The sequence below is a fragment of the Nicotiana sylvestris genome, chromosome 5 (assembly GCF_000393655.2).
Source record: "Nicotiana sylvestris chromosome 5, ASM39365v2, whole genome shotgun sequence".
NCBI classification, from domain to species: domain Eukaryota; kingdom Viridiplantae; phylum Streptophyta; class Magnoliopsida; order Solanales; family Solanaceae; genus Nicotiana; species Nicotiana sylvestris.
The window spans coordinates 157,133,509-157,159,772 of NC_091061.1; the positions used below are offsets into that span (position 1 = coordinate 157,133,509).

At 40.6% G+C, this 26,264-nt stretch overlaps 2 protein-coding genes across 2 annotated transcripts; both read left to right on the forward strand.

Annotated features, from left to right (window-relative positions):
- The first annotated feature begins 815 nt into the window (after nt 1-815).
- On the forward strand, nt 816-3,279 carry LOC138869541 (uncharacterized). The gene is made up of 5 exons (XM_070147166.1): nt 816-1,163; nt 1,384-2,066; nt 2,141-2,494; nt 2,601-2,738; nt 2,829-3,279. Exons 1-5 carry the CDS (start codon nt 816-818, stop codon nt 3,277-3,279), a joined length of 1,974 nt encoding a protein of 657 aa, XP_070003267.1.
- Nucleotides 3,280-3,793: 514 nt separating this feature from the next.
- LOC138869542 (uncharacterized) lies at nt 3,794-5,075 on the forward strand. The gene is made up of 3 exons (XM_070147167.1): nt 3,794-3,977; nt 4,086-4,222; nt 4,473-5,075. The coding sequence occupies exons 1-3, from the start codon at nt 3,794-3,796 to the stop codon at nt 5,073-5,075; spliced, it is 924 nt and encodes a 307-aa protein (XP_070003268.1).
- Nucleotides 5,076-26,264: the final 21,189 nt, after the last annotated feature.

A 26,264-nucleotide genomic window follows, 5' to 3' on the forward strand; every position in this document is an offset into this window, starting at 1 on the left:
TGAAATCTGGGATAGATATAGAACTATGGTCAAGGAATGCCCCAACAATGATATGACTGAAGCAATGATCCAACAGACATTTTACTGGGGTATAAATACGATCAATCAATGTATGGTAAACCAGCTAGCAGGGGTAATTTTATGAAGCTGTCATATACCGAGGCCTGTGATATTCTTGATGAGATGACTGACACTTCTTCAGCCTAGCAGAGTCGGGCGAATGTTCCTCAGGGGGATCCTCATGCCATATATATTCACAAAGAACTTCAGGACTACGGATAATCCATAGTTGAGTTGACAACAACCATGAACCAGTTAGCCAAAGCACAACTTCAGTAGATTCAAAGACAAAAGCAAGTAAACATAATGGAAGGTGTTAATCTATTGGTAAACAAGAGAGACAGTCTAGTCAACAAATGCAAAGCAATCAAGATCAATTTGAGCAAGGTAGAAGTGGTTACAACCAAGATGATGGTTATGGTGAGCAAAGTGAAGAGGTTTTATATGCCAACAACTATCAAGGACAAATAGGTAATGCTCCAAGTCAACAATAGATATCGTAAGGGAATAATTAGAATTGGGGCAACCAAGCCCAAAGAAATTGGAACAATAACAACAACAACTCCAACAATTTGGGGAACAACAATCAAAATTGGGGAAACAATAGTAATTGGGGTGGCAACAACAACCGAAGAGGTTGGAATAATGGTAATCAAGGTAATCGAGGGCTGGGTTTTTAAAGGCCTCCAATGTTTCAACAACCAAACAATCCACCTCCATTTTCGTCCCAAGGTCCTAGCTCGTCAAATAATGATATGGGAAGGATTAAGTCAATGTTTGAGCAAATGATGAAAAAGAACGCTGACTCCGATGCTCAATTGGCATCCTATAATACTTCTATCTGCAATCTAGAGGTCCAACTTGGTCAGATTTTGCAAGCTTTGAACACTCGCCCTAAGGGGGCACTACCTAGTGACACGGTAGTAAACCCGAAGGGTGGGAACAATACCGGCCATGCAATGGCGGTGACCACAAGGAGCGGTAAATGTGGTGAAATAAATACCTCCAAGCAAAAGGAAGTTGTGAGTGATGATGTTGAAGTGCAAAATGATGATGATTCTATAGTTGTTGAGCAAGTGATTGAAGAGTATGTGAATGGTGAGGTCAGAATTGATATTCATCACAATGAGGAGGAGATTCAATGACGTGAATCCGTCTAGGGAACACGTGATAGACATGCCGGAAACGGTAATGCCTAAAACCAAGGCTCCTTTGCCAAGGCCTCCTCCACTTTACCCTCAAAGACATGCAAAGCAGAAGAATGAAAACCAGTTCAAGAAGTTTATTGAGATGATGAAAAGTTTGTCGATCTATGTGCCATAGGTGGAAGCTCTTGAGCAAATACCGAGATACGCCAAGTTTTCGAAGGACTTGGTAACTAAAAAGAGATCTACAGATTGTGAGACCATCAAAATGACTCATCAAGTGAGTGCTATTATGCACTCAATGGCTCCAAAGCTTGAAGATCCCGGTGCATTTATCATTCCATGTACCATTGGGAGTGCAGATTTTGCAAAGGCCTTGTGTGATTTGGGAGCAAGTATAAATTTGATGCCTTACTCCGTATTCAAAACTTTGGTTATTGGTCAATCGATAGCTACTTCAATGAGATTGCAAATGGCCGATAGAATAATGAAGAGGCCGCTTGGTATTATTGATGATGTTCTTGTCCGAGTTAACAAGTTTATTTTGCCTGCTAATTTTGTGATTCTTGATTGTGAAGTCGACGATGAGGTGCCGATAATATTGGGAAGGCCTTTCCTCGCAACAGGGAAGGCATTGGTTGATGTGAAAGCAGGGGAACGTACCTTCCGGGTGGGTGACGAGAAAGTTGTCTTCCATGTGTGCAAATCAATGAGGCAGCCAAATAGTACTAAGGTTTGTTCTTTTGTGGATCTGGTGACGGAGGTGATAGTTGATGACACGAGTGCCATGATCAATGTGAAGGATCCTTTGGAAGCGGTATTGTTGAACCATTATGTGACCGAGGATGAAGACTTGGTAGAGTGTGTCAATCCCTTGCACGGAATGGGTTCTTACTCCTATGAGCCCGTAAGCTTTCCTTGGATCTTGAGAACAGAAAGACCCCACCAATAAAGCCCTCAATTGAGGAATCTCCCGTATTAGAGTTGAAGACTTTACCTTCACACCTCAGGTATGAATTCTTGGGCCATTGTTCAACTTTACCTGTTATTCTTTCTTCTTGCCTTACTAACGTGCATGTAGATGCCACCCTTGAGGTGCTTCAAAGAAAGAAGAGGGAAATTGGATGGACTCTAGTTGATATTCGGGGGATAAGCCCCGCCTTTTGCATGCACAAGATTATACTTGATGAAGATGCCAAAAAATTCGTGGAACATCAAAGGAGGTTGAACGAGGCTATGCAAGAGGTTGTCAAGAAGGAAGTTATCAAGTGGATAGATGCAGGGGTTGTGTATCCCATCTCGGATAATTCATGGACTTCACCGGTCCAATGTGTGCCGAAAAAAGGGCGGTATAACTGTGGTCACAAATTAGCAAAATGAGTTGATCCCCAATAGGACTGTCACTGGATGGAGGGTATGCATGGACTACCGGAAGCTGAACAAAGTGACCCGCAAAGATCATTTTCCATTGCCCTTTCTTGACCAAATGCTGGATTTACTTGCGGGGCGTTCCTACTATTGCTTTTTAGATGGGTAATCAGGCTACAACCAGATTATGATTGCACTGGAGGACTAGGAGAAAACCACTTTCACATGTCCGTATGGCACCTTTGTATTTTCCAGGATGCCATTTGGTTTGTGTAATGCATCGGCTACCTTTCAGTGGTGTATGATGGCTATATTTACTGGCATGGTGGAGGACTTCTTGGAAGTATTCATGGATGATTTCAGTGTTGTGGGTGTCTCGTTTGAAGAATGTTTGGGTAATCTTGATAAAGTGTTGGCCCGATGTGAAGAGACGAATCTTGTGCTTAATTGGGAAAAGTGCCACTTTATGGTCGAGGAGGGCATTGTCCTCGGCCATAAGATCTCAAAGAATGGTATCGAAGTGGATAAAGCGAAGATTGAAGTAATTTCAAAACTCCCTCCTCCTACTTCTGTCAAAGGAGTGAGGAGCTTTCTTGGGCATGCGAGGTTTTACCGAAGGTTCATCAAGGACTTCTCCAAGGTGGTGAATCCGTTATGCAAATTGTTGGAAAAGGATGCAAAGTTTGTGTTTAATGATGAAGCATGAAAGCTTTTGAGTTTCTCAAGTATAGATTGACAACCACTCCCTCATCACCGCAACCAATTGGAGCTTGCCTTTTGAGCTCATGTGTGATGCTAGTAACGTTGCGGTTGGAGCAGTCTTGGGGCAAAGGGTGAACAAGATATTCTATTCGGTGTACTATGCAAGCAAAATTATGAATGATGCCCAGGTTAACTATACTGTGATGGAGAAAGAGTTGCTAGCAATTGTGTTTGCAATGGAGAAGCTTAGGCCTTATCTCATGGGTGCCAAAGTGATTGTTCACACTGATCACGCGGCACTCCGTTACTTGATGACCAAAAAGGATTCTAAAGCTAGATTGATGAGATGGGTTTTGTTGCTTCAAGAATTTGACCTAGAGATTGTTGATTGAAAGAGAAGTGAAAACCAAGTGGCAGACTACTTGTCCCGCTTGGAGGAGGAGGGGAGACCCAAAGATTGTCTCGAAATTAATGATGCATTCTCGTATGAACAACTTCTCTCTGTTTCTGTGAATAGTATGCCTTGGTTCGCCGATGTGGCCAATTTTCTTATGACCGGCATTGTTCCGAATGAGCTCTCTTCTAACCAAAGGAAGAAGCTTAAATGGGACAGCTTAGATTATTACTTGGACGAGCCTTATCTCTTCAATATTTGTAATGATGGTGTGATCCGGAGATGTGTTCCGGAAGAGGAGCAAATGAGTATTCTTGATGCTTGACATTCCTCGCCCTATGGTGGTTATCATGATGGGGCGAGAACTGCTTCAAAGATTCTTAGTTGTGGTTTTTATTGGCCTACTCTGTACAAAGATGCTGGTGAGCTTGTCAAGAGATGTGATGAATGTCAAAGAGCTGGTGGAATCTCCAAGAAGGATGAAATGCCTCTCACCACTATTCTTGAACTTGACATTTTTGACGTGTGGGGAATAGACTTCATGGGGCCTTTTGTAAGTTCGTGTGGCAACACTTATATTTTGGTGGCCGTTGATTATGTTTCCAAGTGGGTTGAGGTCGTGGATTTTCCCAACAATGAAGCCCGGAGTGATGGCATGTCTCAAGAAAAATATCTTCACACGGTTTGGCACTCCTCGGGCGATCATCAGTGATGGGGGTTCTCATTTCTACAATAAGACATTTGACACTTAGCTTGAAAAGTATGGTGTCAATCACAAGGTGTAAACCCCTTATCATCCTCAGGCTAGTGGAAAAATTGAGGCCTCCAACAAGGAGATAAAGAGCATACTGTCAAAAACTATCAATGCAAATAGGACTGACTGGTCAAAGAAACCGGATGATGCTTTGTGGGCTTACAGGACTGCTTATAAGACTCCAATTAGTATGTCTCTATACCGGTTGGTATTTGTGAAAGTGTGCCATCTTCCGGTTGAGTTAGAGCACAAGGCCATGTGGGCGCTGAAAAGGTTAAATCTTGAGTGGGATGTTGCAGCAAATCTCCGGGTAGAGCAACTCAATGAGCTAGATGAGTTCGGGTTTCATGCATATTCCAGTTCGTCCTTGTATAAGGAAAAAATGAAGTACTTACATGACAAATATTCACGGAGCAAGGAATTCAAGGAGGGCGACTTGGTTCTCTTATTTAACTCTCGGTTACGACTATTTCCGGGAAAACTTAAGTCAAAATGGAGTGGCCCTTTTGAAGTGGTACATGTGAATCCATTTGGTGCTCTTGATTTGAAGAATAAAAATGGTGAAGTTTTCATAGCTAATGGGCACCGAGTCAAACACTACTTGGGAAAATTTGATGACAGCCACGTGGTGGCCTTGCTCAATTTCAAATGATGATGGTAACATGCGTCGTACCGCGAAGTTAAATTAGGCGCTTCTGGGAGGCAACCCATGTGTTTTTCTTCTTTTTGATTTTCTTCTTAGTGTAGGATTTGTTTTGAACTAACTGGTTGTGAGATGTGTGTAGGAATGTTTGACACAGTGCAGGACAATATTGGAAAAATTTGGCTAAGTCTGTAACTGGACCGCTGACCGCGCTCAAAATTCTCCGGTCAGCGGAAGCATTTCGCGAGGGCGTGACTTTTCTGAAGTTTCATCCGCAAAAGTTTCATCCGCGGACCTGTTCTGCTGTCGTGCCCATTTTTTCGCTCTCAGCGGAAATGTTGAACATGCAGCTCTTCAGAACAGGTAAAAGCGCGGACCGTAGTGGAATTCTGCGGTCGCGCTAGGTAAAAGTTGTGGGCCACTATGCTTTTCATTATAAATAGAAGGTCATCAGATCTTTTACCCTTTTCGCACTTTGCTCTCAAAAAGAAAACAAGCTACTTTTCATCTCCGTTACTTTGAGCCCTAAACTGCATAACGCCAATTAGAAGTTAATTTCCAACACAAATTCAATTCACTGGTATGTTCAAATCATAGAATTGCTTATATAATTTTATTTTTATTTTCTTTTAGTTTAACTTCCTCCATTTTTCTCTTAGTTTCAATTAGGGTTATGTAGTTTTTAATTAGTTATTGCTAAAATCCATGAAAATACTTGTTGTACATGCCTAGGATGGGTGGATGGTGTTTTTGATACCCATTAATAACTAGAAAAAGTGAAACCCTAGGTTGCCTAGTTAAATTTTGAATTTCGCAGTCGCGGATGAAATTCTGCGGTCATCGTTCATGGGAAAACTTGAGCTAAAATTGGTTTGAATTCCGCAGTCAGCGGTGGAAATTCTGCTCACAACAGCCTACTTTACGCAGCCACGCTTCATTTTTGCGGACAGCGGATGCTATGTTCAGAGAGTTATCAAACTAAGTCCACGACCGTGTTTGTTTTTCCGCAGACAGTGATTCAACTTTCGCGGTTGCGCCCTAAATTTTGCTCTCAGCGGTTGATTAACATTACAGACTGGGTAGTCTGAATTCCAGTCCTCCACGGCCACGTTCAAAATTCCACTCTAAGCGGTAGCTAGTCCGCGACCACACCCCTTTTTCCGTTGTCAGCGACTCTCTGCCAGTTGGAACACTGTAAATTTTTCATATGTCTCTTTTTACTGATTCTTTTAGCAATAATACTAATGATCTTTCACTGATTGTGTATGTAGACAATAACCAAATCTAGAGGTGGAAGCGAGAAACAAAAAGGGAAAGTTGAGTCCTCCCGGGGTAGGGGACGAGGAAAAATCAAGTTACCCCTAGCAGTACAACAATCCATTAGGAAAATGCAAAAGGCACTCAAAGCTGCGGACAGAGTTTCATCTCATTCTGAGGGGAGTGACTATGTACCTTCCCGAGAAGCTTCGGAAGGGAGTCCAGTGCCAACACACATTCCCACAGACTTCCAGGGGAGATTCCAACTAAGAAATGAGCCTACACCCCAGCTTCCCTTAATTCTCCTGCTTCTTCCAAGTCGTCTAATGGCTCAGAGGAAAGTAGCGAGTCATCAACATCAGCCTCTCCTACAGATTCTCCACATAGACAAGACCCGATCAATTTAGATACTGAGATACCGGATGACGGGAGAGGGGGTGATACCCAGACAGGAGGGTTGGAGAGAACAAGAAACCCGGTGGTGTGGCAAGAAAGATTTGTCAGCGAGAAAGCCTACAACAAATTCCGGGAGTGGTGTCCTTAGAGGTTACTCACACATGAGCGGCAATTCATAGAAATGGATCTTCTACCCCACAACCCTAATGTGAAGAGGCAATTTGATGAAAGAGTGGGGTAGAAGTCCTTCACAAGCAAGCTACCGGAGGCCAATGAGCACTTAGTCAAGGAGTTTTATACCAATGCCGCCCACATAAAAAAAAGCACATTTGTGACCAAGGTGCGGAACCTGAAGATCAAATTTAATGGAAAGACTCTTAACAATTATGCTGGATTCAATTATGAGGATGAGTATTTATATTTAGAGAAGGTGTCCATGAATGAGTTGGCCCGCCCGTGGTTGGCATCAATAATTTCTCTCTCGGGGAGTACTCCAGCTTGGCTAACACCTGGGGTCCCAATCTACAGGAACACATTAAGCTTTGAGGCAAAGGGTTGGGAGACATTCGTGTGCAGCCGGTTAGACCCCACTACTCATGACGGTGACATACCGATTTCCCGGGCGATTATAGTGGGGGCCATCATGGCGCGGTACCCGATCAATGTCAGGAACATTATGTCCAGGGTGATCGCTAGAGTGGTCAACAAGAACGAGAGCTCCTACCCATTCCCGAACCTGCTCACTATGTACCTGGAGGATCAGGAAGTCAAGGGAAGGGATTTTTATACCAAGGTGAAACCCAAGAGGCCCTTCTCCTGGTACAGTCTTCAGGGGTCCGACAACCCCAAGTCCAAGGGCAAAGCCCCCACTTCCACTTAGCTAGTCTGAAGAGCCAGGGGTGGTGGCTACTAGTTCTGAGCCTCCTACTGCCATACCACAACCTCCTTCCGGACCATCTACTTCCATGCCTACTTCAGTGCCATCTTCATCAGCTTACCCTCTCACTGCATTGAGGGTTAACCAGACACTTTCCAGCATCAAAAACTTGATGCAAGCAGCAACATCAAAGTTGTCTGTCATATCCAACACAATAGCAGCTCAGTCAGTTCCAGCTTAGCCTAAGGTGCCAACTTTCGTGGAGAAATCACTGAAGGAGCTTCTGGACAACCAGAAGAAGCTCCTAGACAACCAGAAGCTGATTATGGATGCTTTGGAGGCACAGGGAAAAGTTATCACGGACCTGAGCAAGCAAACAAAGAAGATGAAAAAGACTCGGGCTTCCAAGGAGTCGGTGAAGCTGCTGAGGAAGGAGTTGGACAAGATTAGATCAACTGGGGACATTACATTGGAGCTACTATTAGAGGATCCAGTTCCTGCAGCTCAGGCAACACAGGCACCAGAGCAGGAGGCTGACAGAGAGCCTATAAGGAGAGGGGTGATTCCCTAGACTGATGACTTGGAGATACAACTGGAGAACCCCGAGGGAGGTGACCCAGGGGCCCAGCCATAGGGCTCAACTAGTGACCCCACTAATGTGCATGACCCCATGCAGACAGAGGCAACATAGGAGTTTCTTCTTTACTCTCTACCCTTCCCCTATTCTATTTTTGCTGATAGCATTGAGGACAATGCTACTTTTTATTTGGGGGGGGGGGTGGCCTTACTTTGATTTGATGATGATTTGTATGTTGGTTTGTAATAACCTTGATACTATTTCTTTTCTTTATTTTTACTTATCGTACTTTATTTTCATACTTTTGGTATGTATATAACTTCACCATTCCAAGTATATATTCGTTCCACTCTTATGCATATTCTTCTTAACCCCCTATTGTACATATTCAATTTACTTTTCGTATTTTAATTTATAACTTCTTTTGTAAGTTTCCTTAATAACATAGCTTCTTATTTCATTTAGTAGCTTCTTTTTCAATTTGTAACTTATTACTTTTACAAGTTTTCGTGATCAATAAGCCTTTGGTTTCCTTAATGCCACAGTTCTTTTCAAAGGTGGAGTTTGAGTGAATCGGGTGGCTCTTCCTGATGATGGATGGTATGACAACCTTCTTAAGGGTTTGAGTCTGTTTTCTTTTCATTTTTGTGTAAATAGTAGTAATGAATAAAAGTGTCTCATGCAAAGCTTCACTTGGTCCTAACACATTCACCTTTGACCTTATGGTTAGAAATAAGCTTTGATTTGAAAAGAATAGTGCTAGTTGTGACCTTTAGATGCTTGTGTTGGCTAAACAATCATCGAGTGGGTTTTAGGAGCCATTTGTGTCGCTCAATCTTAGCTAAGGTTGTTGTGGGCCCTCGACTCTATTCTCTTTAGCAATCCAATATCTTGTGAGGTGAGGTTTTGATTTGTAACTCCAAGCCCCATGCCAATAAGTCTAGAACTTGCCCTGAATGTTTGTCTAAGTGAAATTCTAAGTGTAGCTCGACTTGAGAAATGATTATAGGCTCTCCTTGATCCAAATTTGAACTTGAAAGCATCCATAGTCCACCAAATATGATATCCCTAGTCAACCTCGTTCATCCATAGCCCTTGTTCTTTCAATAACCATGATACAAGTCTTTATCCGTTCTAAAATGACCCTCTCTTGGCACCCGATCTTTCCTTAGCGCAATTGAAAAAAGTATAAGTTTGGGGGGAGAGACGAGAATGCAAAAGTAATAAAAGGTACAAAATAAAAAAAAAGGGAAGGCAAAAAAAAAAAAGCCAAAAAGAAAGTGAACAATATAGAAAAAGAAGGGATTCAATAAAAGAAATGATGAATTGGAATGATTAAGAAGGAGAAAGATGATTATCATGAACAAGAAAGAGTGACAGTGTGTCTATCTAGTCTCATAAGAAAGAAGCAAATGACTCAAAGAGTCAAGAAAGTGTGAGCCAAAATGAGAAGATGAAGTGCTTAAGGAAAGATGAAACCTACATAGACCGATATATCCTACCTTGAACCAAAAGCCTTCATTACATTCCCGCAAAAGCCCTATATGATTTCGAGTTGAGTGAGCTTACATTAGTGGTGATTCACATGAGGGACAAGCTTATGGTACTTAGAGACAGACTTGTGACCTTCCTTTGAGAGAGATGAGTGTAATTCTCCACAATCCTTGTTCTGAGTGCTATAATCTAAAGTGAGATTTTCTTATGGAGAGCAGAGGCAAAAGGGTTTGGGTTCCACAGCGACCTACGTAGTAGAGCGAGTTTCCTTGATGAGTTAAGTCAACTCTTGATGCTCTTGTGTCGCACTAGAGCCATGGTACTAAAATGGTTGTGTCTTGTTGATAATACATTTGTGTTGAGGGTAATTGTTAGTCCCAATTGATGCTTGCTGAAGTCACCTTAGAACAGCTAAAATTCATCTTTCTTTTACCTTGTGGAGGTGGGAATTATTTTGTTTGCTTGAGGACAAGCAACAACTTAAGTTTGGGGGAGTTGATAATTATGGATTCTAGCATATCTTACGCTCTCTTTTGCTTAGATTTTGGATAAAAAATGTGTAAAAGTATTCTCGAATATTAACTTATTGTACTTGTTTGCAGAGTTTGGTCAAAATGAAGCAAGAAAGTTATAACCAGCTCATAAAGGAGTTAAACCTGCACAAGTTCAAAGCTGAGCTAAAAGCGCTGACAGCGATGAAATAGTGCGGCTGTGGAAGGTCTACCGCTGAGGCAACCATAATTGCGCTCTCAGCGGAATTGAGGTTCAGAGAAGGCAATTTTGGCAAAACAGACACCGCTGACGGCGGTGAAATAGCGCGGCAGCGGAATTACTTGACGTGGCCGTGGTCCAAATTCCGCTGAGGGCGAAATTAAGAATCAGAGGAGTGGAAAATTGAGCTCAAGTGAAGAGCACGGTTCGCGAACATATTTCGCGGCCGCGGTTGCAGAAAACGCTGAGGCGATTACTTTTTTGCTCCTAGTGGAATCAAGTCCAGTCCCAGTCCAAAAGAGAAGAATTGCGGTCTGTGCTTGCTTTTGCGCGGCCGTGGAAGTCCAAGCGTTGAGGCGCTCATTAATCTGCTGTCAGCAGAACCTCCGTAGGAGCATTTTTGTCCAGTAATTTCAGCTGTGTATAAATAGATCTTTTTCAGATTTTAGGGTATCTTGTGTACTGAGGAGCTCGTGAACGACCGTACTTAGCTATTTTGAGTAATTTTAGAGTATCTTTAGCTATTATTCTTAGATTTTGAGCCCGTTTGGATTAGCTGATCTGAAGTAGCTGATAAGCATTAGGTGCTGAAAAGCATTTTTAAGCGTTGAAACTGATTTACTAAATAAGCAGTTACGTATCTGGGTATAAGTGCTGAAATTGATAATAAGTTGTTGCAATATTTGATAAAACTGTGCTAATAAGCTCCTTTTCTGTTAAAATGACTTAAATAACTTTAGAACTATTTACACTTATAAGAGCATAATTTCTTCAAAAGTTTAGATTCCAGATCGATTCAAATACAAAATATTCTATTTGTCATTTTATTTTAAATATAACTGTGCTTAGATAAGATAATATTTATTTTATGATAAGCATATAATCATAAGTTATAACAATTAATAAATTGACAAAGGTTTCTCAGTAAAAAATAAACCTAAATAGGACAAAATATTTGAAGAGAAACAAATACTGTCTTCATCATCACAACACTTAGAAAGCAATACACCAAAAATTTGATATGTCCTCATTATTATATATATTTCAAAGATTAATACACAATCACATAGATATAAATATGCAAAGAAATACATAATTTTCTTACATAAATAGTCAATGAGAATTAAAGAGGAATATTTTAAGGATAAAATAGTAAAAATTTTGGTCAAACTTAAAGTGCTTATAAGCTAAAAAATCATAAGTTGGGGGTGACCAGCTTATGACTTATGGATTATTTTTGACTTAGAGCCCGTTTGGATTAGCTGATTTAAAGTAGTTGATAAACATTAGGTGCTAAAGAGTATTTTTAAGTGCTAAAACTGATTTAATAAATAAGGAGTTACGTGTTTAAATACAAGTGCTGAAATTGATAATAAGGTGCTGCGGTATTTGATAAAAAAGTGCTGATAAGCTCTTTTTTCTGTTAAAATGACTTGAATAACCTTAGAACTGTTTACACTTATAAGGGCGTAATTTCTTCAAAGGTTTAGATTCCAGATCGATTCAAATACAAAATATTCTATTTGTCATTTTATTTTAAATACAATTGTGATTAGATAAGATAATTTTTATCATAAATATAATTTATTTTATTATAATTATATAATCATAAGTTGTAATAATTAATAAATTGACAAAAGTTTCTTAGTAAAAGAATAAACCTAGATAGTATAAAATATTTGAAGAGAAATATTGTCTTCATCACCACAACACTTAGAAAGTAATACACCAAAAATTTGATATGTCCCCGTTTATTACATACAGTTCAAAGTAATAATACACAATCACAAAGATACAAATACGTAAAGGAATAGAGAATTTGCTTACCTCGAATAGATAATGAAAATTGTAGACTTGAAGAGGCGGCGGGTTTTGGTTGAAAAAATACATGAGGTAGTGAGTATCGATATAGAAGTTTTGTTTTCAAAAGGAATATTTTAGGGATAAAATAGCAAAAATCTTGGTCAAACTTAAAGTGCTTATAAGCTAAAAATTCATAAGCTGGGGATTACCAGCTTATGACTTTTGGCTTTTTTTTGGCTTATAGGCACTTTTAACTTTACCAAACGCGCAGATAAGCCGAAAAACGCTTATAAGCTAGTTTGACCAGCTTATAAGCTGAGTCAAACACCCTCTTTATCTTTATAATCAACATTTATGGCTTATATTTTATCTCCACCTTTGATTTCTACCTTTATTATGAGTAGATAAACCCATTAACTAGGGTTATGACCCAACCCTAGTGTGAGTATTTAATGGGTCTTCTATTTTAAGGCTTAATTATTTATGGGTTAGTGATATTTAGCTTGTTTCATGCTTTAATTGTAGAATTGGTGGTTGCAAACACTGATTCATGCCTTTATTACTTAGTTTCTTCTTGAGAAAGAGAGACTAAGTCTAGGAAATTCAGGCTAACAAGAAATTGGGGTGCATTCAAAGATTGATAGCCCCAATTAAAGGGTTAAACCTAGAAATAGTAATATCCGACTTGAGCCAATTTTATTTGCAATGTTGAACACCCAATTGGGCTTGAGAAAGTCAATTAGGAAAAAGTCACTCAAACTACCCAGAGGTATAGAGTGAGTAATTATGTGTAGTGGTTATATCACAGCCCCAATTATAACAAGCTTGTCCTAAATTTTAGATTCCATTAGATACTCTCCGAGGTGTAAGTCACTTCCCTAGTGCCTTTTTATCACTTGAGAAAACCCTTAGAAAAATATTGTACTTAGCTTATTTTCAACATTCATTAGCATTAAAGTAGAATAGTAACAAACCCAAACATGTTTAGAAGTGCAATTAAGAACAACACACATAGCTAGATTAGATAGAAACCCAACTCCAAACCAATAATAACTCTCTGTGGAAATCGATCCCGACCTTTCGGGTAAAAGCTGCATCAACCACTCCTTGCCATTTTATAGTAGTGTAGGATTGGATCCAATCAGCCGGGTTTGAGCCAATTTCGGGTTTTGAGTCTAATTTAGTAGTTTTTCTTGTGGAATTGATTCCTTTAGCATATATTAATGGTATTGTATTACTTGTGGCTAGATTCGGGGCATTTGGAGGCCAATTTGAGAGGCAAAGGCATCGTGGAGTAGGATTTTGGCTTGGTTTGAGGTAAGTAACACTTCCAACTTGGTTCCGAGGGTTTGAAACCTCGAACTATGTGTTATGTGATTAGTATTGAGGTGATGCACATGTCACGTGACGGGCGTGCAGGCGTGCACCCTGAGAATTGTGACTTGGGTGATTCAATGGCACCGTTTAGTGACTCTATTCTGTTGATATCCATGTTTTCATCGTGCGATAAAGTAGCTGAGCTGTAAATCATGCTAGATATCATGTTCAGGCTTTGTGTCGGTATTGTTTGGACCATTAGCGGTCGTTTCTTGCTGTCATCTCACTAGTTTTTATTTAATATTTCATACTCAGTCATGATCATGCATTTTATATCATACCTCAGTCTCGGTTATTTATTGATTCATCATATTATTGTTTCGGGTTGTATTCATGACATTTTGAGCCCATGGTGAGATTGGAGAAGTTGAGGACTGAGCGAGGCCGAAAGCCTGATTATGAGTGATAGTTATGGAATCGGGCTGCACGCCGCAACGGTTATATTGATTTATGATAGCTCTTGGGCTGAAGGAGCCCATTCGGAGTCTGTAACATACCTCTAGTGAGCGTGGATGATATTATTGAGGGATGGATTTTCTTGGACATGGATTTGTCTGAAGTACTTGATACCTGGAGATGGATTTCTCCACAGGGTTGGATTGCCTTTCGTCCTCGGTGACTTACAGTCAGTGTTGCATATGTTCCGGGATGGATTTCCCTGGGCCAGATGGCCATCTACAGTACCGAGTGGTTGAACACTTAAGAATAGGAGCACATGGTGCATACATACGGTCTGTGCATTGGCATGTAGAGATAGTGGAGTTGTATACTTTATACTGTTCAGATTTGTATTTACCTTATTACTTTGAGCTGTCTATTTTACTTGAAAGCATGCCTACATTTTTGCACACTAATCTGTTATATCTGTTAAGGTTGGGTTCGGCACTACCTTTCAGTCAAAAGTTTGAACTTGTTACTTACTGAGTTAGTATACTCACGTTACCATCTGCACCTCGTGTGCAGATCTAGGCGACTTTAGTCACGACGATGGTTTCTGATCGAGCATTTCTAGAGTTTAGAGACTATCGAGGTAGTTGCACTGCGTTTGCGGGCCTTGACTCTTCTCTTTTATCATTTGATGTACTTTTAGTTGTTTTCCTTTAGACCATGTAGTAGTTTGTAATTCGAGTAGACACTCATGTACTTAGTGACACCGTGGTTTTTGCTTGGATTGTATCATTTTGGAATTTTTTATATTTCAAACAGTTTTCTTTTATGTTAAATTATCATGAATGGATTTTCCACCGTCGAGAGTCGTGATGGCGCCTACTCATGAAAGCTAGGGAAGCCGACAATTTTAGTTTTTACCACCATTTTTATTAATCCAACAGAATCAGATATTAGTTAAGAAAAAATAATTAAGAAATGCGAAAGTAAAGTAACAGTGCCACAACTCAAGTACATAACTACCCCATAGAATCTGGGGTCACAATCCATGAACGACTAAGATTTACTACAAATACAAGTCTGAAAGAAGTACAACTATTCTCGAAATGAAAGGAGACAGCAAAAAGCTAAAGCGGGGAAAGGGGGACTTCAGGCTCTGCGGATGCCAGCAGATCTACCTTGGTCTCCCTAGACTGAAGGCAGCTACCTCAAGCTATTCACAAGGTCTGGCACTGAAATCTGCACAAAAGAGTGCAGAATGCAGTATCACTACAACAGACCCCATGTACTGGTAAGTATCGAGCCTAACCTCAACGAATTAGTGACGAGGCTCAGACACGACAACCATATAAATTTATGCAGTTAAATCATATACAAACAGAACAATAATAATAGGAAATAACATATAATGTTAGGAAGGGGAACATGCTGCGGGGGAATATCAAATTCTAACAGTAATTCAATAGAGAAGCATAAAGAACACCATATTCGTATCAATGGGAATAATTAAACAATGACACGTGCACGACATTCTGTTTGTGCTTTTACTCTCGTTCTCACCATAAGAAACAACAAAATTGGCACGGCATCAACCTTCGTGCATTAACTCTCATAATCATGGTACAACATCATCCTTCATGCATTAACTCTCACAATATTGGCACGACATCACCTTTCGTGCATTAACTCTCAAATCATGGCACGGCATCACCCTTCGTGTATTAACACTCACAATATCAGCACAACATCACTGTATTGACCCGGTCGGTCATTTCATGAGTTACCACACCGTTTCCCCCATTTCTACTTCTTATTATATTGTTTAGCTGTATTTCATCACATCGTGTTGGTTAGTTTGGGTTCAGAGTGGTTTTGTAGAGAAATGAGACACTTAGTCTCTTAAGTTAGCCTTTTAGATGGAAAAATAAATTGGAAGTTGACTTGTGAGTATACGATTTTGGAATTTGGTTTTTATGATTCGGATAGCTTTGGGAGGTGATTTGGAACTTAGGAGCGTGATCAGAATGGGTTTTGGAGGTCCGGAGTAGATTTAGGCTTGAATTGGCAAAGTTGGAAATTTAGGCTTGATAGTGGAAATTTCAATATAGAGGTTGGAATTGAATTTCGGAAGTTGGAATAGGCTTATTGTGTCATTTGTGAAGTGTGTGCAAAATTTTAGGTCATTCGGACGAGGTTTGATAGACTTTTTGATCGAATTCGAAATTCGGAAGTTTTTGGGATTCTTAGGCTTGAATCCAATGCTGATTTGATGTTTTGATCTTGTTTTAAGCATTACGAAGGTTGGAACAAGTTTTAATGGTGTCATGGGATGTGTTGGCATGTTTGGTTAAGGTCCCGAAGGCCTCGGGTGAGTTTCGGGTGGTTAAACGGATCAAATCCTTGTTTTAGCAGTTGCAGATTTTTCTTGAGTTCTATTGCAGAGTTTTGCTCTTCGCGTTCACGAGAGGATACTCGTGTTCGCGAAGAGATGTGAAGTGAGGCAGGAGATTTGCCCTTCGCGTTCACAATGTTGGTCCCGCGTTTGTGAAGGATGAGGCAAAGTGTGTATCGCGAACGCGAAGTAGGTCCCGCGTCGCGTAGAGTAATTGGAGCAGCTGGGGCCCTGGTAGTTTGTTCTCCGCGTTCGCGCTTGGTGTGTCGCGTTCGCGAAGGTCTGGGAAGCTGAAGCTTCGCATTCGCAAGCTAGGGGTCGCGTTCACGTAAGAGGAATAAGTGTTCAATGAGTTTTTGTGCTTCACGAATGCGAGGCTTTGACCGCATTCGTGAATAAGGAAAATTTCACATGGGTAGAATGTTTAAATAACCATTTTCGCGATTTTTGGTCTATCTTCTATCATTGTTGGACGATTTTGGAGATTTTTGAGAAGGATTGAAGATGGAATCGAAGGAAAACACTTGGAAGTAAGATTTATGGACTCAATACTCGATTCTATTGTAATTTCTACCTAATTAGACATGAAATTTATGGGATTTAAAGCCTAAAATTGGGGAGTTAGGACTTGAAATTAGAGACTTTGATTTAAGGATTTGAGAGGTTATTTGTGATCGGATTTTGACGTATTTGATATGTATGAACTCGTGAGAGTGTAAGGATTCTAGTATTGTAATTTTTATTGGAATCCGGACGTGGACCCCGGGGTCGGGTTTGGCCAATTTCAGGATTTTTGATGTAAATTAGTTATTTTCGAGTGGGCTTTGTTCCCTTAGCATATTTTGATGGTATGAATCTGTTTTTGGTTAGATTTAGAGCAACCGGAGGCCGAGTCGAGAGGAAAAGGCATTGCAGGCTAGAGTTTGACCAGATTGAGGTAAGTAATGATTGTAAATATTGTCCTGAGGGTATGAAACCCCAGATTTCACATCGTTGTGCTACTTTGAGGTGACACACACGCTAGATGACGAGCGTGGGATCGTGCACCGTTGGGGATTGTGACTTAGTCCGTCCCGTATGACTGTTAAGTCACATATTTGATTTAAAACTGTTTGATATCATTGTGTTCCGGAAAGTAATACCATGTTTTGGGTTGAATGCTATATTTGGGCCTCGTGCCAATTGTTTTGGACCCTTAGGGGATTTTTACTACTATCCTCACTTTTTGACTTCATATTTATACTCAATCATGTTGTATTCTACTATTTTTCATAACTCAACCATATTTACTCCATTTTTGATATTTTAAATGATATTTTGGGCTGAGCATCATGTTTTACTGTTGCCCGAGTGGCTTGAGAGATTTCTGACTGAGTGAGGCCGAGGGCCTGTGTTGTGAGGATATTATGGGATCGGGCTGCGCGCCACAGTAATGTGTTACTGATTCATGATTATGAGGCCGAGGGCCTGATTTATTATGCCACGAGGTGGCTTGTTATGAAGCCGAGGGCCATTTGATTATGCCACGAGATGGCTTGTTATAGCACTGGTGTTGTAGTAGCCCCTCCGGAGTATGACCACCTCTAGTGAGCGCGGGTACCCAGTGTGATGTTGTGGTTTACGTGTTTTCTTACTGCTCAGCTGCCTTTACTTTTATTATTTATGAGTTGGCATACTCACATTACTTCCTGCACCCTATGTGCAGATCCAGGAGTCTCGGGTCGCGATAGCGAGTGCTCATTTGTCTTCTAGCAGGCTTTCGGAGTTGACTAGGTAGTTGCTTGGCGTTCGCAGCCCAGTGCTTCTCCTTCCTATCTTTATTCAGCTTTGTATTAGCTTTGTTTCAGACTGTGTTGTCTTTTCATATTCCTAGACGAGTTGTAGATACTCATGACTAGTGATACCCCGATGTCGGGCCATGTTTTGTTTCTGCACTGTTCTATTCTACCTTATATTATGTGATTTTAGCTAATTAATGGTTTTAAATGACTTATTATAATTGTTTGGTTGGTTTTAGGGTTTGTGTCGGCTGGTCTAGTTTCACGATAGGCACCATCACGACCGGGTCAGTTTTAGGGTCGTGACAATCACCCTTCGTGCATTAACACTCACTCACAATATCATGTACGGTATCACCCTTCGTGCTTTACACTCTTCCTCACCCAAACAATAGAAACAATATATCTCGACAAGGGAATCAATAATAGAAACAATAATATCCCGGCAAGGGAATCAGCTATAACCAATATTGTTTCAACAGTTACTTCACAAAATAAATCTCAACTTGAGTCAATACTCAACAATGGTCAATTACCAAGAAATTATCATAATTCTTGTTCAACATTGATAATCATCAATTTATGCATGAATAGTACATATTAGAGTCACAATAATCATGGTATAAGACTCACGGGCATACTTGACACTAACATATAGATACTCGTCACCACACTTATGTGTCGTACTCAACACTAACATGTAGCAAATAAGACCACAACTCCTATTCCCTCAAGCTAAGGTTAGACCAAACACTTACCTCAATTCCACAGATAAAATCAAGCCTCAATTACCGCTTTACCTCTCGGTTCCACTTCCAATCCGCTTGTATCTAGTCATATTTACTTAAAACATCAATAAACGCTAAATAAACTAATTCTAATGCATGAATATAGATTTCCCAATGTTTTTCCCAAAAAGTCAAAAATCGACCCCAGGCCCGCTCGGTCAAAACTCGAAGTTCGAACTAAAACCCGATTACCCATTCACCCACGAACTCAAATATACAATTAGTTTTGAAATCCGACCTCAAACTGATGTCCAAATCCCCAAAATTTAAAAATCCTAATTTCTACCCAAGAACACCCAAATTCCCATGAAAAACCCTAAATTTTGAAGTGAACTCATGTAAAAAGATGAATTAGATAGAAGAAAATGAGTTAGAAATCACTTACCTATGATTTGGAGAAGTTTGGGTCTTTGAAAAATCGCCTAGGGATGTTTAGGGTTTGAGAAATTTGAAGAATGATGAAAATTCCATCTGAAATCTCACTTAACATGCCGCAGTTATCACAATTGCGATCAGGGATTTGCAATTGCAAACCCTTTGAATTACTGTTGCCTTCACATTTGCTATGAAAATGTTGCATTTGCGACAGAAGGGTCTTCGCAATTCCGGCCAAAAGTTCGCATTTGCGAGGGTGGCCTTCCTAGGCTTGGTTCGCATTTGCGACATTATTGTCGCATTTCCCGAGCCTGCTCACTTCGCAATTGCGAAGCCTGATCTCGCAGAGGCCTGTGCAAAAACACCAGATGCATCAGCTGAGTTTTCTAAGTTCTAATCACTTCATGACCTATCCAAAACTCACCCGAGCCCTTGAGGCTCCAAACCAAACATGCACGCAAGTCTAAAAATATCATACGGACTTGCTCGTGCGATCAAATCATCAAAATAACATCAACAACTATGAATTTAACCCCAAATTCATGAAATTCATAAGATAGTTCAAAATTTTCTATTTTCTCAACCTAGGGTCCGATTTATATCAAACCAACTCCGATTCTTACTAAATTTTACAGATTTGACTTAAATATTATTTTAATCCTGTATCAGGCTTCAGAACCAAAATACGGGTCCGATATCATCAAGATCACGGACCATTTCATTTTCAAAAGTCTTTATATTTTCCAGCAAACGATTTTCTTTAAAAATTCTTTTCACGGGCTAGGGACCTCGGAATTCGATTCCGGGCATATGCCCAAGTCCCATATTTTACTACGGACCCTACGGGACTGTCAAATTATGGGTCCGAATCTATTTACCAAAAATATTGACCGAAGTAAACATTAATCAATTTTAAAGGCTAAATTCACTATTTCTCTTAAATTTCACATAAAAGCTTTCTGAATACGTGTCCGGACTGTGCACGCAAATCTAGGTGAAACAAAAGGAGATTTTTAAGGCCTCGGAACACAGATTTGACTTCTAAAATAAGAGATGACCTTTTGGGTCATCACATAAATGCTTCCGTTAATGTTTTCAAACTTAATGTTGTTGTGTTAAGTTTTATTGAGTGAGGCTGACCTAGTTCTACGATAGGCGCCATTACGACGGTTGAATTTGGGTCGTGACAAAAATAATACTATGAGCACTAATTATTTAGGTCGAATATTATGAGCGTTAAGTATTTAGGGCGGTCATCCTCCTTTTCCTATAGATGTATTTTGAACTACCATCGTTATTGATATATGTGTTAAGGTATTACGTATTTGATACCTTTTTTTTATATTTTTATTGTGAAAGCTTTACCACGAATAGCTCGTTTTATTTTATATTAAAGTTTGAAAGATAATGCAACGAGAAGTATTTCCTTTTTTCAAAGTTTATGGACTAAAGGATGGCAAAAATTTAAGAAATCTGATAAAGGAAGAATCACTAAGTATAGAAAAAGCCAATTATTTAATGTGAAAAATCATACTAGTCATAACATTATTTACTAAAACAAGAGAGTAAGTCATTTCTCTTTCTAAAATATTGTAAGATTTTTCATCGAAAAAAAGTGCAGTAGGAAAATTTGAATCTCGACTTGCTTCACATTTATAACCAAACATGATAAGGGGTATTTTGAGTACAAAATGTTAACTTTTATATTAAATGTTTCGAACTTGTAATCTCCGGTTTGAGTAATTGGCATTACATAAATTGAAAATTTTAAATAGTTTATTATTTTGAAAGAGAATGAAGTAACATTACCAATTATTATTTTTTTGAAATAAAAACACTTGAGTGTACGCATAATTGACACCAATAGCAGTGGAAAAATGCCAGAGTTAAGTTATTTATTATTTTTAATTATTTTAATGTTTTTCTTAGAATCAGGACCAAAGAAAGATGGTTCATAATACGTTACTTCATTCTTTTGAACTATGTTTAATATATTTACATTTTCTTTTGTCTTTCCTTGTAACGACCCGGTCGGTCATTTCATAAGTTACTGCTCCATTATCCTCATTTCTTCTTCTTTATGTCTTATTCAGCTATAATATATGGTATTGGGTTGGTTGGTTTGGGTTCGGAGTGATTCTGTAAAGGAATGAGACACTTAGTCTCTTAAGTTGACCATTTAGTTGGAAAAGTCAATCGGAAGTTGACTTGCGAGTAAACGATCTCGGGATGTAGTTTTTATGATTCGGATAGCTTCGTGATATGATTTGGGACTTAGGAGCGTGTTCGGAATGTAATTTGGAGGTCCTTGGTAGATTTAGGCTTGAATTGGCAAAATTGAAATTTTGGCGCTTTACGGTTGGTAGCGGAAATTTTGGTATCAGGGTCGAAATAGAATTTTGAAAATTGGAGTAGGTCCGTTGTGGTATTTGTGACGTGTGTGCAAAATTTCAGGTCATTCGGAGGTGGTTTGATAGACTTTTTGATCGTTTGAAGAATTCGGAAGTTTTCGGAATCCTCAGGCTTGAATCCGAGGGTGTTTTGATGATTCGATATTGTTTTGAGTGTTCCAAAGATTGGTACAAGTTTGAATAGTGTTATAAGACTTGTTCGTACTTTTGGTTGATGTCCCGGGGGCCTCGGGATGATTTCGGATGGTTATCGGGAAGTTGGAAGTTAGAGTTTGCAGCTGAAGCTGCTGAGTTCCTGTTATAACCGCACCTGAGGATTGGGGACCACAAGTGCGGGCCCACAGAAGCATGGAAATGGTCGCAGATGCGGCCAAGGTTGTGGAAGGCAAGAGTTGCAGATGCGGGGAGCTGAGCGCACCTGCGATGGCGCAAATGCGAGTATTTCAGCGCAGATGCGGTTTTGGGCGGATAGGTGACTTCCGCAGGTGCGAGTAATAAGCCCATAGGTGAGGTATCGCTGGGCAGAACATATATATAGATGCCTTCGCGAATTTTGCTAAGTTTCTCCATTTTTGAAGACGGGAAGAGAGCTAGGGCAGTGATTTTTAAAGAAATTCGAAGGTTTTCAGTTGGACAACTACTTAAGCTTTATTACATGTGTTTATGACCATTTTTCCATTGTTTAATCATGGTATTAGTGGAAAATTAGGGAGGAAAGTTGGGAGATTAGGGCTTGAAATTGGAGACTTTGATTTAGGGATTTGAGGGGTTGTTTGTGATCGGATTTTGGTGTATTTGGTATGTATGAACTCATGAGAGTGTAAGGATTCCAGTTTTGTGATTTTTATTGGAATACGAGATGTGGGCCCGGGGGTCGGGTTTGGCCAATTTCAGAATTTTTGAGTTAAATTGATAATTTTTCGAATGGGTTTCACTCCTTTAGCGTATATTGATGGTTATATACTGATTTTGGTTAGATTCAGAACATTTGGAGGCCGAATCGAGAGGCAAGGGAGTCGCGGGCTAGAGTTTGGCTTGACTTGAGGTAAGTAACGCTTCCAAACTTAGTTTTGAGGGTTCGAACCCCCGAACTATGTGTTCTATGATTACTTTTGAGGTGACGAAAAATGCCAAGTGACGGTCGTGTGGGCGTACCTTTATGCTGAGACAGTGATATTGGCTATGTCGGGATTTCCACGGATTGAGTGGCAAGGTTCGACGGATTATGTACCCAGTAGAGTGATTTCATTTTTGGAGGCCCAACGGGTGGTTGGGAAGGGTTGTCTTTCTTATCTGGCCTTTGTGAGAGATGTTAGTGCAGAGACTTCTACCATTGATTCAGTCCCGGTAGTGAGGGACTTTCCGGATGTGTTTCCTGTAGACTTGCCGGGCATGCCACCAGACAGGGATATTAATTTGGTGCTGGGCACTTAGCCCATTTCTACGCCACCGTATCGTATGGCACCAGCGGAGTTAAAGGAATTGAAGGAGCAGCTTCAGGAACTCTTTGACAAGGGGTTTATTTGGCCTAGTGTGTCGTCGTGGGGTGCGCCTGTCCTATTTGTGAAGAAGAAGGATGGCACTATAAGGATGTGCATTGATTACAGGCAGTTGAACAAGGTCACAATCAAGAACAAGTATCATTTGCCTCGTATTGATGATTTATTTGACCAGCTTCAAGGAGAGAGGGTACCAGTTGAATATTAGTGACTTGGACATTCTTAAGACAGCTTTCAGGACTCGATATGGTCACTATGAGTTCCTTCTGATGTCTTTTGGGCTGATCAATGCCCCAGCAGCATTCATGCATTTGATGAACAACGTGTTTTGGCCTTATCTCGACTCATTTGTCATTGTGTTCATTGATGATATTCTGGTGTACTCGCATAGTCAGGAGGAGCACACGGAGCGTTTGAGAGTTGTGTTGCAGAGATTGAGTGAGGAGAAGCTTTATGAAAAGTTCTTCAAGTGTGAGTTTTGGCTCAGTTCAGTGGCTTTCTTGGGGAACGTGGTGTCCAGTGAGGGTATTCAGGTTGATCCGAAGAAGATAGAGGCGGTTCAGAGTTGGCCTAAACCGTCCTCAGCCACAGAGATTCGCAGTTTTCTTGGTTTGGCAGGTTATTCTGCCGGTTCGTTTAGGTATTTTCATCTATAGCATCACCTTTGACCAAGTTGACTTAAAAGGATGCTCCATTCATGTGGTCGGATGAGTGTGAGGCGAGCTTTCAGAAGCTCAAGACTTCCTTGACCACAACTCTAGTGCTAGTGTTGCCATCAGCTTCAGGTTCTTATTCAGTGTATTGTGATGCTTTGAGAGTTGGTATTGGGTGTTTTTTGATGCAGGAGGGTAGGGTGATTGTGTATGCTTCTCATCAGTTGAAGCCACATGAGAAGAACTACCCCATTTATGATTTGGAGTTAGCTACCATTGTTCATGCGTTGAAGATTTGGAGACATTATCTGTATGGTGTGTCTTGTGAGGTGTTTACTGATCATCGTAGCCTCCAGCACTTGTTCAAGCAGAAGGATCTCAATTTGAGGCAGCGGAGATGGTTGGAGCTGATAAAGGATTATGATATCACTATCTTGTACCATCCAGTAAAGGCCAATGTGGTGGCCGATGCCTTGAGTAGGAAAGCGGTGAGTATGGGGAGTTTGGCATATATTCATGTTGGGGAGAGACCTCTTGCAGTTGTTGTTCAGACCTTGGCTAATCGGTTCGTGAGGTTGGATATTTCGGAGCCCAGCCGGGTATTAGCATGTGTGATTTCTCGGTCTTCCTTATTTAATCGCATCAGAGAGCGCCAATATGATGATCCTTATTTGCTTGTCCTTAAGGACAAGGTTCAGCACGACGATGCTAGAGATGTGACTATTGGTGATGATAGGCTTTTGAGGATGCATGGCCGGATATGTATGCCCAATGTAGATGGGCTTCGAGAGTTGATTCTAGAGGAGGCCCATAGCTTGCGGTATTCCATCCAGCTGGGTGCCACAAAGATGTACTAGGATTTGAGACAACATTACTGGTGGATAAGAATGAAGAAGGATATTGTGGTATTCGTAGCTCGGTGTCTCAATTGTCAATAGGTAAACTATGAGCATCAGAGACCGATTGGCTTGCTTCAGCAGATAGATATCCTAGAGTGGAAGTGGGAGTGGATCAACATGGACTTTGTAGTTGGACTCGCACAAACTTTGAAGAAGTTCGATGCTATTTGGGTGATTGTGGATCGGCTGACCAAGTTCGTGCACTTCATCCTGGTGTGTACTACCTATTCTTTAGAGCGGTTGGTAGAGATTTATATCCGAAAGATTGTTCGTTTGCATGGCGTCCCAGTTTCTATCATTTCAGATAGAGGTACTCAGTTTACTTCACAGTTTTGGAGAGTCGTGCAGTGAGAGTTGGATACTCAAGTTGAGTTGAGCACAACTTTTCACCCTCAGACGGACGGGCAGTCCGAGCACACTATTCAAATATTGGAGGACATGTTGCATGCTTGTGTCATTGATTTTGGAGGGTCGTGGGAACAGTTTCTACCACTCACAGAGTTTGCTTATAGCAACAGTTATCAGTCGAGTATTCATATGGCTCCATATGAGGCTTTATATGGGAGATGGTGTAGATCTCCAGTTGGTTGGTTTGAACCGGGTGAGGCTAGGCTTTTGGGTACAGACTTTATGCAGGATGCTTTGGACAAGGTGAAGGTGATTCAAGAGCGGCTTCGTACAGCGCAGTCCAGATAAAAGAGTTATGGTGGCAGGAAGGTCCGTGATGTATCTTACATGGTTGGGGAAAAGATTCTCTTGAAGGTTTCACCCATGAAGGGTGTTATGAGATTTGGGAAGAAGGGTAAATTGAGTCCTCGGTTCATTGGGCCTTTTGAGGTGCTTCGGAGGATTGGGGAGGTGGCTTATGAGCTTGCCTTGCCACCTAGCTTGTCAAGAGTGCATTCGATATTTCATGTTTCTATGCATTCGATAGGTCTGTTGTGGTATTTGTGATGTGTGTGCAAAATTTCAGGTCATTCGGAGGTGATTTGATAGACTTTTTGATCATTTGCGGAATTCGAAAGTTTTCGGAATCCTTAGGCTTGAATCCGAGGGTGTTTTAATGATTCGATATTTTTTTGAGTGTTCCGAAGATTGGTACAAGTTTGAATAGTGTTATACGACTTGTTTGTACTTTCGGTTGAGGTCTTGGGGGCCTCAGAATGATTTCGGATGGTTATCGGAAAGTTGGAAGTTAAAGTTTGCAGCTGAAGTTGTTGAGTTCCTGTCATAACCGCACCTGCGGATTGGGGACCGCAAGTGCAGTATCGCAAAAGCGTGGAAAGGATCGTAGATGCGGCCAAGGTTGTGCAAGTAAGGAGCTGCAAATGCAGGGAGCTGAGCGCACTTGCGATGGTGCAGGTGCGGGTATTTGAGCGCAAATGCGATTTTGGGCGGATAAGTGACTTCTATAGGTGCGCACCTGGGACCGCAGGTGCAAGTAATAAGGCCGCAAGTGCGGTATCGCTGGGCAGAACATATATATAGATGCCTTCGCAAATTTTTGCTAAGTTTCTCCATTTT